The 13,504-nt window shown below is 34.2% G+C and overlaps 1 protein-coding gene across 2 annotated transcripts in view; it reads right to left on the reverse strand.

Annotated features, from left to right (window-relative positions):
• SACS (sacsin molecular chaperone) overlaps positions 1-13,504 on the reverse strand; it is a 124,276-nt gene that overhangs the window by 60,464 nt on the left and 50,308 nt on the right. For both annotated transcript variants that reach the window (XM_054701841.1, XM_037527024.2), the window contains one exon: positions 6,705-7,227. In XM_054701841.1, the coding sequence (XP_054557816.1) occupies positions 6,705-6,724 (20 nt within the window). In that variant the 5' untranslated portion in view covers positions 6,725-7,227. The remainder of the gene's footprint in view (positions 1-6,704; positions 7,228-13,504) is intronic.

Consider the following 13,504-nt stretch of genomic DNA (forward strand, 5'->3'; position numbering starts at 1 on the left):
ATAACTTCACTTTTCTTACCTATCAAATGAGAAGCATAGGATCATTTAGGCATTGCCATAAGAGTGAGCCAATCCCAAATGTGCCATACTCCTCAGCATACTATAACTAGAACTGTTTCCTCAGCATTCTAGGGGGTCTGGTCCATCCCTTTCATATCCTGAGCTCTGCTCTTTGCACAGATACTCCAGAGTCTTCATGAAAGCTACAAAGAGGAAATCAATCCCAAGGCAGCCTTCAACAAGAGAGATGAAGTCTCAACATTCAGCTTGAATATTCATATGGTATATTCAATAATATATCTGCTCTTTATGTTAGCATTATATTAGCATGTTTATCAGATAGACAATTGAGTGTCTTTTTCCAAAATATTTACAGTGCACTAGGAAGGACCTAGGTGTTAATGACGTAACCTGACCAAGACTGAAAACCTGGAATAAAACACCCAGAGTGCAAGAAGCCCACTGTCCTTTTTAACTTTAAAAATTATCTTGCTGGGAGGGGGAGGAGGGATTGGGGTCAAAATCGGGGTTGAAATTGCATGGGGAATATAAAAATAAAAAAAAAAGTGAAAAAACAAGTTCCTTCCCAGTAAAATAAAATAAAATAAAAATTATCTTGCTCTAGAAACAAGAAGACCAAGCAACCAAGTTTAACTTATCTATGCTTTTTTTTTTTTTAAGTAGGACTATCATCCCCTGTCCCATTCCCTCCCACAGCCCTCTTACCTCAGGATCCTCAAGATGTTTACTGATGTCTACTGGTTTTTTAGAAGTGTTTTATGTTATCATTATCAAATTATCCCAAGAGTAGGATTGCATGGTCATATAGTATTTCCAATTTTAGTTGATTTTTTTTTTATAATTCTGATTTTCTTTTTCATTTTTTTGAAGATTTATTTTTATTTATGCATACAAGAACTGGGGTACAGGCCAGAGATGCGGGGGGTGAGAGGTTTCACCAGAGACAGAGCGGGGAACAGAACAGGCAGACTGACTGAAAGACACTGCTGAGGGGAGAAGGGGGAGAGGAGAGGTCTGCTGTGCCATGTGGGTTGCTCCCTGGCAGGCAGGGGGTCAGACTCTGTGCTGTAGAAGCTGCAGATTGCTTCACAATGCAGTGCTTAACCCCTTGTGCCACCAGGGAGGCCCCAATTCTAATTTTTTTAAGATAAATTCAGAAGGCTTTCCATAAATAATGCACCAGTTTATATTCCCTCCAACAGTGAAATACAGTTCATTTTCCCTCCACATCCTCTCCAACATATGTTGTCGGGAGTCTTTTTTAATATCTGTCATTTTTATGGGCATGAGATGATTTTAACCTGCATTTCTCTTATAGAGGTTGCAATGAACATTGCTTCATGTCCTTTGGTCTTCTGGATATTTTCTTAGGTGAATTGTCTATCCCTATCTGCTGCCCAGTTATAAATTGTGTTGTTGTTTTTTATTGTTGATTATATGAGGTTTTATAGAGCTTGGATATTAATTCCTTATCAATTGTTTTATGTAAATATTTTCCCCATTCAGTAGGATGTCTTTTTTTTTTTTTTTTGGTGGGACCCTTGCCAGTGGCCGGGGATCGAACTGGTGCTGCAGAGGCTGCGGGCAGCCTCGCAACCTAGCGCTCAACCACTGCGCCACCAGGGGAGACCTAGTAGGACGTCTTTTTTATTCATCTTGTATTTTCATTTGCTATATGGACTCTTTTTAATTTGAGGTAATCCCAATTGTTTAATTTTTTTTTTAATTTTCTTGCCATAGTGGTCAAGTCACCAAAAAAATCATTATCATTGATATGATGGAACATATCACCAATGTTTTCTTCTATAAATTTTATTGTTGTAGGACTTACATTTAGAGCATTAATTTATTTGTAGTTTATATTGTATGTGGGAATAGTAAGTGATCCAACTTCATTCTTTTTGTGTGGCTTTCCAATTTTCCCAGCACCATTTATAAGAGACTGACCTTTCCTGACTTAATGGTCATAGATGATTTATCATACCTTAGGTGCCAGTATGCATGTGTATTTATTTAGGGTTTTCAATTCTATTCTATTGATCCATGTATCTATTTTTATGCCTTTATCATATTGTTTTCAGTATGGTCGCTTTAAAATTTGAAGATAGGTAACATGATATCTCCATTTCGCTCTGTTTTTCTCAGAATTGCTTTTGCAATCAAGGTCTTTTGTGGTTCTATATAAACTTCAATATTTTTGTTCTATTTCTTTGAAAATATTGCTTAGTCATTTATTTTTTGTAAGGTCATTTTGATCTCTGTTTCATTTATTTCTGCCCTGATTTTTATTACTTCCTTCTTCTACTAACATTGGATTTCTTGTTTGCCGCTCTTTTTCAAGTTGCTTTAGGTGTGAAACTAGATTATTTATTTGAGATTTTTCTTGCCTTTTGATATTGGACTGTATTATAATTATCTTCCTCCTGATGATCACTTTCATGGCATCGCAAAGATTCTGGTAGCTTGTGTCATCATTTTCACCCATCTCAAGGTATGTTTTAATTTCCGTTTTGTTTTCCTCTTTTATCCTTTTCTTTTAAGCATCTTGTTGCTTAATCTCCAGATAGTCATAGCTTTTCCTGTTTTTTTTCCCTTATTTTTGATTTCTAAATTTATGACATGGTCAGAGAAGGTACTAGGTATAATTTCATCTTTGTGGTTTTATTGACAATTGAATTGTATCCAAAGATATGGTCTATTCTTGAAAATGTTCCATGTGCACTTGAAAAAAAATGTATGTGATGTTTTCTGGGTGGAGTGTTCTGTAAATATCTGTTAGATCTATTTAGTCTAGCTATTCATTTAAGGCTATTATTTCCTTGTTTGTTGTTTTTGTTGTTGATCTATTTTTGTAAATGAGATATTAATATTATTGCATTGTTATCAATATTTCTCTTAGGTTCTGTCATTAGTTGTCTTCTGTATGTCAGTGCCCCCTCATTTGATATATATATATTTATATTTATGAATATTATTTCTTCTTGTATAGATACTTAATCATAACATAGTGCTTACCTCTATCTCTTAGTGCCTTTCTTAGTTGGAAGTTTCTTTTATCAGATTAAAATACAGCTGTTCCTGACTTTTTTCCCCCTTGGTTGTCATTTGCTTGTATAGCTGCCTTCGAGCCTCTAACTGTAAGCTTGTGCTTGTTTTTGTTGGTAGCTGAGTTTCTTGCAAACAAGAGAAGGTTTGATTTTGCTTTGTAACCCAATCAGTCACTCATCATCCTTTGATGGGTCATCTCAGGCTGTTTGCATTTAAGGTATTTACTGAGCCATAAGTGCGTGTTACCATATTGTTATGCTTTTATTTATTTCTGGTTTGTCTGGTTTGTCTTTTCATTTTCTTAAGTCTTCAGGTTATGTTATGTTTAAATTCTATTTCCACTGTCTTATGTGTTACCTGTATTAATTTTTGTGTGAGAGTATATGATACACCATTTGTGTATCTGATGGGCTGTATGTGTGACCTGTTGGTGGGCTTGGTCTCTGGCTCATTTTTTGGGCCATGTTGTTACTCTCCTCCTCCCTCCATGTTGAGCAATCTAGATGTCTGTGCCTTATTACTCCTCAATCATCCCTTTAAAGTTTCTTTCATGTGCAGCTTGATATTGATAGATACTTTATATATATATATATGTTTTTTATTTATATATATATTTATATATATGTTTTTTATTTATATATATAGATAGATAATTTTTGCTTTTCAGTGAAGGTCCTTACTCTTCTTTTCATTTTAAATGTTTATCTTGCTGGGTAAGGATTCTGGTTGGAAGTCTTGTTATTTAAGTACTTTAAACATCTCCTTCCAGTTCCTTCATGCTTATGATGTTTCTACTCAACAGCAGGAACACTGACAGTCTGTTTGATGTTCCTTTTAGGTTACCCCTTTTTTTCTCTTGATGTTTTTAATATTCTTCCTTGTTGGTAGGTTTCAACAACTTTATTATAATGTGTCTTGGTGTGTTTACCTCCAGTAAATTGTGGAGTTTATTGTGCTTTGGGGGCCAGAGTTGTGTGGGGGTTCATAATGAGTTACCTCCTCTAGTCCAACTCCTCCATCTTCATCTCTTATAGCCTAGTGTCCACTTCCATTCTAGGCTATCTTTAAGCTCTGGATGCAGTGGTGGACACAGATGGTAGTTAACATGAGCCCACAGCTGGCTGTTGTTCCCATTTCTTTTCATCAGACATCCTTATTCTGGAGTGTTTGCTTCTGTTATCGACAGGTGCTTGAGCTCTAGTTTGTTCAAGTGTTCCTTTGTTTTGGTTTTAGTCCTGTGGGGTTGAAGGGGTGGCAGACGTTTTGAATTTCTCTTCCTGGGCTTCAAGGAGGAGCCTCTTCTATGAGGAGACCTTGGTGCTCTGACCTGCTTCTCACTACCCACTTAGGCTCTAGCTATTTTATATTAAGAGTCTCAGGTTCAAGGCAGTAATACTTTGCACCCCCACTCCTCTAGCTGTTCAACAGTGTATCCTTCAACCTGTCCTGCCAATGTGTGCACTCCTTATCCAAAGCAGTGCCAGGTCTCAGGAGTGCCCAATGATGGCATGTGCACAAGTCATCAACCTCTTAGTGGGCTCTGCAGAGCAGGTGCCATCCTTCCATTACGTTATACTGCCCCAATATCCCTATAAACAGAGCTCACTTAAAGTTTTCCTTCCCCGGAGTAATACCTGCAGTAACATCAATGTTAATTGCAAGTCCAGTCACATGACAAGACGCTTCTATGCTAAGTATTGGAATAAACAGACAAAATTAAAAACTCTAACCCACATGGCTTCCTTGGTATTAAAAAGCACAAATGTAATCATCTGTTTCTTAAATTGGACATAGTTTTGTGCAGTTGGTGATAAAACCATCTCAGCATCTCTTGTGTTAGCCTGGAGAGCTGATTCATTTATAGTATTAATAAATAATTTTAGTACTTTAAAAAAAAAAGTTTTCCTTCCCTGTTCCACTAGACTGTTGCTCCTAGTCTGTGCAGTGATCATCCCTTTGGGACTTTTGGTTTTGGTTTACTGCAATCTATTTGTGAGTATCCAGAGAATATGAGCCCAGCAGTGTCACTATGCCACTTTCTTGCCTTACTCCCATATTTACAGTATTAATAAGGAAGATTTTAAATGTCTTAATAAATGTGTTTATAAAAATAATATTAAGATTGATGCTTTGTCAACCATGTACTCTACTCTCTATATTCACAAATGTTATATCTCATTACTGCTATTTTAATTTTAAGTAATTAAAGTAAATAATTAAGGTCTGATGAAAGTCTTAAGATTTCTGAGAAATCTAAAGTAGATAACCTGAAAAAATACACTTAAAGTTAATGTACATTTTTCTAGGTAGCAATAGAATTAATCACCTGGTGATTACAAAGACAATTTAAACTTGTTCTTTTCAACATGTTAGATGCTGCAAAACAATGCTGATTTAAAAAAAAATGTATAGCTAGTTATCGCATCAATGATTCTATATAACCAATGCCCCTTAAAATAAACTAATAAATGAAATTATTTCTAACAAACTGGTCAACTAGTAACTTGAATGAAAATGGGCTCACCTTTAATTTGAAAGACAAACTTTCAAAACTGAGAAGAAAATGCTAAATGGAAGCACTTCAGAACATAAAACGGAAAAATTAAGTACTGCAGGATAATATGTGTGTATATTTCCTTCAAGTTTAAAGAATTAACACTACTAGTAAAGATAATTCATCTGAGGTGGTTTCTTATGCTAGAAAACGAAGAAAAGAATCAAATACTCCAATTGTTCAATAAAAATGAAAGCCATTAAGTTGACTCAATATTCATATGCATTCAGATATTTAGATAACAATTAATCACAAGACTTAATCCTGATTTACAGGTGGCAAGTTTTATTAAATAAAATAGTTGTATTTACTTACTGCCTAGTAAATAAACATTTTCAAAAGGTAAAGACCAAAAAAATGGCTTATTTCAATGTCTCAGATTTATATAAGCAAATTTGAAGTTTTTTATATCTGTTGATATCAGTATGTTATAAAATGTGAAATCTTACCTGGCCTGTATGGCACTAAAATTTTAATTATTGAATGTACGATTTGAATACAGTCAAATCATATGAAATTATGTCAAAATTGTGAAAGATCATTTTGTTATATTGTTTTTAAAAAGCACACAGAAATTTAAGAGGTAATTAAAATTATATATTGTACTTTTGCATAAATCCTTATGTTTATAAAATAAGCATATGTTTATAAATAGCAACTAAATTTGAGGAAAGGAAAAAGTGTTCTCTTTTGTCTCCATAGTTTATAGAGGAAAAGCAGAATGTTCTCTCTCTCCTTTCTCAGGTATTACAACTCAAGATATATTATAGTTGTATATTTAACATTAAAATAAACATATTACAAAGGAGACAGCAAGTCATATCTAATCAACTGTAAATTATAACAACTACACAGGACACAAAACTCAAAATCATCTGGACAGATATGAAGGGATGACTTGCAACCCTTGGTTTGAAGGTTAAAGAAACAATTCCAGTCAAAACCGAATTATCTATACTTGATTCACTTTTACCTCTACAGAGCTTTCATTTGTTTTTACTTACCTATGTTTTTCATTTAGAAAAACTCATTAAGCATTAAGCTTAAAATCTCAAAACAAATTGTAATGAAAACAATTTACCTATTATCCTCGGTCTCCATTATAACTTCTCCTGGAATACTTGTCTGTGAAAATCATGAAAATGTTTTTCTTTCTTCAATTTAAGTCTTTTGTTTGTGTTTCCTTTAAACGTGTATTCCAAGTTCAGCTTTGTCAGGCCAAAGAGAAGCCTGCTTTCCCCTGTGATCATCCTAGAGCCAACAGCATTCTTGTGTTTTGTTTGTTCCTTAAATATGACTCTCCAGTCTGAAAGCGCTTGCCTTCTTGGGTATGCCCTTTAATCCAACCACCCACAGAAGTTCTTAAGGTAAACGAGTATCGATTAGTTAATGGTTTTTGGCTTTTTCCCAAAGCAAAAAAATGTTTTTTTGTTTTTTTTTTTTTTATCTGAGCATCTTCATATTTCTTTTGGAAAGTGGCAGGGGAAGATGTAATTCTTGGGCCCAGTGATTCTCACCCTCATCTCGGCAGATGTAAAACTCTTGCAGGTGAGCCTTTATTCTTCCTCTGATGATACCTGCATCTTGGCATAATTGCTATGATCCTGAAAAAAAAAAATCAAGCAAGAGTAAAGGAAGGAGCAGGGAAAAGTACTTGAAGTCAATGCACTGAAAGTGCAATTCTTCATGAATGGTTCTTAGCTCCACTGCCTTTCTAATTATAAACTGCTGGTTGCTCTACAGTCCTGCCAAACAGCATGGCATTTCTCCCTCACCTCACAACAAAATAAGCAACCGACAAACACACATGTGTAACTAGACATGGCAGTCTCTATAAATAAAAACCATATCTACTTAATTTGGTTTCATATTCTCTTTCTTTATGTATCTCTTCTTATTCTTCTATGTCCTTGACTTCTTCCAAGTAGAAACATGTGCTTCGCATAATGTCTTTCTTAAGGAACATATCCTTAAACCCAAGCCTATGACTTTACATATAATACAAATTACATTTGAAAGCAAAACATCTGTTCTACAAAAAGAAGAGAAACTGTATCTAGCTGAAAGGCCTTGTTTTATTAGTAATATTCTTCATAACCATTTAACTTGTAACATTTTAGCATTTTAAGTAATAGGAGGGGGGGAAAATGACAAATTTTACAACAATGACAAACTAGAGAGACAAATGAAAGAGAATTTTCTCCCCATCCACACAATATCACAGCTATCAATGCTTTTTAATTTGCAAAACTTTCAGACATGATCACTTTTGGGTTTTTTAGATAGAAAGAGAAAAGAAGAATTGCTAATAAGTTAAAGAAATTAGGAAGTAATGGACTGAATATTGGAAAACCAGCTCTTGATTTCTTGTTATATAAGCTATACTTCTAACACTATAGATTTTTGGATGGCCACCAAAACCCAGGAAAGGAATTCAGAACACTGTAAGCTCTTTCCTGAAAACACTTTTTCAGCAACTTGCTTAATAAAAATATTACTAGGCATCATGAATGAGATTAATCAAAACAAATAAATCCAAAATCATTTTGTTCTTTCATATAAATATATATAATTTTGATTGCCACATGTCAAGAATTAAAGACATTCTAGATTTCAAGTTAAAATTTAAAAATTAATTTAAAGAATTATATTAGTAACAGGATAGAAACATTTTGCATGATGACGGACTTTTAAAAATTGGCTCTTCAATTTGAAATGTTTAGATTAAGAGACACTATGTATAATAAAGTGGAGGATTAGGATTAATTTCTTTATCCATAAAACAAGGGCACTGGAATAAGTATACTAAGGTAACACTCTAAATTTCTGTGATTCTAGGCAAGCATATATATTTTTAACTCATCAATGAATCTGAGAATAGGAATTAATCCAAATATGTCTTCTGAATAAGTTTTTGTTAATTAAGATATCATTTTAAAATATAATGATAAAATAAGAATATTATAGAACAGATACATGTTTTGTATGAATCTTTATTAAAACTTCAAACATTCTTTATTAAAACATCTTTGTTAAAACATGAGATTTCAAGGGAAATCTGGGATTTGTCATATTTGAAGTAAAGTCTTCAAGACTTTGCCTGCAGCCCACCCAGGTTAAGATGTTCTCCCTCCGTGGGGACATTTGAGGGAAATCGAAGTATTGACTTAAGTGGAAAATTCAGGCTATCAACCTTCATGAAGAATTTCCATCTCTAATTCCAGTTAGTCGATATCTTTTAAAATACATATTCTATAATCTGAGATATTAATTAGCTTTATGTCATCTGTCATGTTTGATAAAATTGCTAAGTAGCATAGGCTTCTATTACAAATTACTATAACTTTGCTCCAAATGAACAATGACTCATTCATTATAAAAAAAAACAATTTTTGTAGTTTTAACTAAGTAACTCTGAGTCCTTATGAAGATACTATCATGAAGCACAATTATTTCCATCATTTCTAGCAAGACACGATGTACTACTAAACCCAAGATACAGTCTTTCTCCAAACTTCCACTGAACTGCCAGTCTAATCATCTTGTCAAAAGGGAGGCACTTTAACAAGACATAACATGTTGCTGAACCTAAGGTGGGCTTTAGGGATTACTGTGTCCTCATCTCTCTTTCTGATAATCCAATCTTTAATTTAATATCACTTCTAAAATTAACATCTAACTCACAATTTAGAATTTTTACATTATTATTGCTTCTTTAGGACACTGCAAAAGTGTGCATATTGTCTCCCTAGGACTTCTTATTCTCTGAAAATGTTCAGAAATTACTCCTTGTGACTGAACAACTATATATGCTAATGAGATAATACATGTGTATGAGAGAAGGTAGCATTTCATCTAGAACATCAATTTCTCAAATTAGTCACTGATAAATCACCTTCATAATTGTTTTTTTTTTTTTTTCATAAATGAGACACAACACACCACTTTTGGGATCTTTGGCCTATTTTTGTATGACCTGTTTGATTATTAATATTTTCCTTCCTCACTTTCTACCCAAGTAAATATTTTATAAAAGGAACATTTCCATCCCTGCCATGAATAGAAGCTCAGTACCACGTGACACAAATAGACAGTAACTCTAAAAAAAAACAAAATGAGTACTGAAGAAATCATTAAATTCTGGATGGACACAAGTACCCAAAAATATACTGAGTTTTTGACCTGCTCTCTCATCATTTAATATAAGTAAATTTATGGGGATCTTTATTGTCTTGAATGATTTCATACTGAATGAAGAAAGCCTAAAAATTAAGTGTCCATTATAAGAACTCAGAAAAAAAGGCAATGAGATGAATCAAAAAAAAAAAAAAAAGAAAAGAAAGATGACAGAAAAATTGGCGAAATAGAAAACAAAAATACAACAGAGATACATGAGCAAAACCCACAAAATTGAGCTATTTTAAATGACTAAGAAAATTGACAAACTCACGGCAAAACTGGTAAAGATGAAAAAGTCACATACACAATATATGTTGGGAACAAAAAATGAGATATATCAGAAATTTAAAAGATAAGACAATATAAAACATTTAAGGTAATAAATTTGAAAACTTTGAACGTTAGAAAAATTCCTGAAAAACGATGAGGTACTAAAATTAATTCAAGAAATAAGTTAATTCCTTTTTTTTTAAAGATTTTTTTTTAAGATTTATTTTATTTATACAAGAGCTGGGGTACAGGCCAGATGCGCGGAAGGGTGAGAGGATTCACCAGAGACAGAGCGGGGAACCGAACAGGCAGACGACCGAAGACACTGCTGAGGGAAGCAGCGGGCGCGACAGGAGAGGTCTGCTAGCCACGTGGGTTGCTCCGAGGCCAGCGGAGATAAAACTGGCAGGACAGAGGCTGCGGACAGCTTTACAGCGCTGCGCTCAACCGCCCGCGCCACCAGGGAGGCTCAGGAAATAAGTTACTTCTAATAAACAAATTCAATCACTGATATTTAAAATCTGCCAGAGAAAATATTAGGCTATCTGGTTTTACTGGTGAGTTGTACTAAATTTTCAATAAACAAGTAATCCCAATATCTTAAAATTCTACCAGAAAACAGACAATATGCTCAAATAATTTCAGGTGGCTGAAATATTCCAAAATCAGATTATTTAAACCCAATTGAGATAATATAAAAAAGGAGAATTACTGGCCAATGTCATGCAAACATAGATACAAAAATTCCAAATGTATATTAGTTACCTGAATCCAGAAATATATAATAAAAATAACATCTATGACCAAATTGACTGAATTTATCAGAGGACAAAATTTACTCTCCTTTAATGACTCCACCACCACCACCAAAAAAAAAAAAAAAAGTAAAGAAAACAATATTTTGAGTAAACAGGAACTTCCTCAAATGGTAAACCTCAATCTCAATAGTGCTAAAGATATTATACATCTCCATTTCTACTCAGCTTTTTATTGGAAATGCTAGTGCAAAACAGAAAACAGAAGAACAAGGAGAAGTGTGAGGGGAAACAAAACTGTCACTATACGCACATGAAATATTCAAAAACCATTCAGAAAAATGGACAGAATGAACAACAGAGCTTATCAAGATTACTGATGTATGTTCTATTGCATTTTCACATACAGGAGGTTTTTTTTTAAGTTTTTTTTTTTTTTAATAATAGCAAGAAAAAAGTTACCTTTGAAATAACTATAACAAAAAAACCTGTATGGAATTTTCAGAAAGAGAATTTATAAACTTTAATGGAAAACATTAAAGAGGCTACAGAGATAGCTATATGGTGGGCAGGAAGGCTCAAAATCATTGAAAGTCAATTTTCTTCAAATTGATATTTTCAGTTAAAGGAATTTCAATTGAATCCCCACAGCCTTAAAAAAAAGCTTGACAAGCTGATTCTAAAAATTTTATGGAAGAATAAAGAACATGAATAAAGAAAGACACTCCAGAAGAGAAAGAAGAGTTCTTTACTTGAGCTCAAACTTTTATTTAAATCTATAATAATTCACCCAGGAACAATCAAACAGTAAAGAGCTTAGACACAGATCCACACATTAATGGGAAGATGATGCATGGCAGAGGTATTTCTAGAACTCAGTGGAGAAAGTTGAACCACTCAAAAAACGTTAGTAGAACAACCAATTATCGACATAGAAACAAAACTGTATCTGTACCTCACCTTACATACAAACACCAATTCCAGATGATTAAAGGCATAAGTTAGAAAATCAAACCTTAAAATTTTTACAAAGAAGTATAACCTAATACTTTTATGACCTTAGGCTAGAGAATAACTCTCTAAATAAACAGAAAGCAATAATGAGAAAAGAAAAAATGACTATATTCAAACTACAATAAAATTAGGAACTTCTGATCACCCATGGCAAGCTACATAAATCAAATGACCATATTGCCACACAGATTATTGACAAAGGTTTTGTGTCCAGAATATATAAAAAACCCTTGAAAAAAATTTTTTAAATGTACCAGCCTAGAAGAAAAGTGGGAAAAGACCCTACTTTATATATTCCCTTTTGTATGCATAATATTTTCATTTAAATATAATAAAAATTAAATTTGTACTATTAATTGTGACTTATAGGTGGGATTAAAAAGTTTCTTCACATGAAGAATAGATAATAACCTCTTCCTTTAAAATGGTTTATTGTATTAATAGTTGTTAATTAAGAATTAGGTACAACATAGTAGAGTCTACATAAACAGTTTTTTACAAAGGAAAAAAAAGGGAATGGACTAGAAGGAGATGGGCCAATAGGTCACCCCCTTACTGCATGATCTCATACTTTTGGTGCCTACTTAAATAGCACTGACCCCTTCCCTGTACATCTGTCATACTCTCGTTATCCGGTCATGTGTCCCACACCTTGGGGAACACTCCATAAGACTGTCTTCCCCATACATTGCAAAGTATCCCTTAGCATTACAAATTTTCACATAGTACCAGTAAGTCTTTCTGAATTAATATGAAATTTTACGTGTGGAATCTAAATCATAGTACTTTACCTCTGTGCAGTCTTTTACAATTACCTACATTGTTGGGCCTCCCTGATGGTGCAAGGGGTTAAGCACAGCACAGTGAAGCTATCCACAGCCTCTGCAGCATGAGTTCAATCCCTGGCTGACCAGGGAGCTACCCACATGGCGCAGCTGACCTCTCCTGCCTTGCCTGCTGCTCCCCTCAGCAGGGTATTTCAGTCAGTCTGCCTGTTCTGTTCCCCACTCTGTCTCTGGTGAATCCTCTCACCCCCTGCACCTCTGGCCTGTACCCCAGTTCTTGTATGCATAAATAAATCTTTAAAAAAAAAAAAGAATTACCTGCATTGCCTTATGTGATCCTCAAGACAACTTTACATAAACCGTAGACCAGATCATTTTATGGATTAGGAGACTAAAGCTCAAAGAGTTAGCTAAAGGACATGCCCAGGCATGAAGGGCATGGGAAGATGACCAAAGTGACCTGACTAGTCTAGAGGGGAGTCACAAAGATGTAGGCCATTGTAAAGGGGCAGTATAGAGGGAGAGTGTGCCCACCATCATAGTGCCTCTTGGGATACAAGGTCACTGCAAGATCACACACAGCTCCAGCACAACTTCCACACCTGAGTGGAGGGGATTTTGCCAACAAATCAGGCTGCTTCTCATATAATAATATATCAACATTCACAAAACATTGTTTGATTTATTCTCATGATTACTTTGTACTAATTCAAGATCAAAACATAGGCAAAAGATTGTTACAACGTCGCTTTTTTATTCCAACTCATGATTTACACACATACATCCACCCACGCCTTTATTCAGTTCAACAAATGTCCCCTTTGTGATGTGCCATAAAAAGGCATTCTAAGTATCCAAACATATGAACATATCTCTGA

The sequence above is a fragment of the Talpa occidentalis genome, unplaced genomic scaffold, assembly GCF_014898055.3.
Source record: "Talpa occidentalis isolate TD23 unplaced genomic scaffold, MPIMG_talOcc4v2.1 talOcc4.5, whole genome shotgun sequence".
NCBI lineage: Eukaryota > Metazoa > Chordata > Mammalia > Eulipotyphla > Talpidae > Talpa > Talpa occidentalis.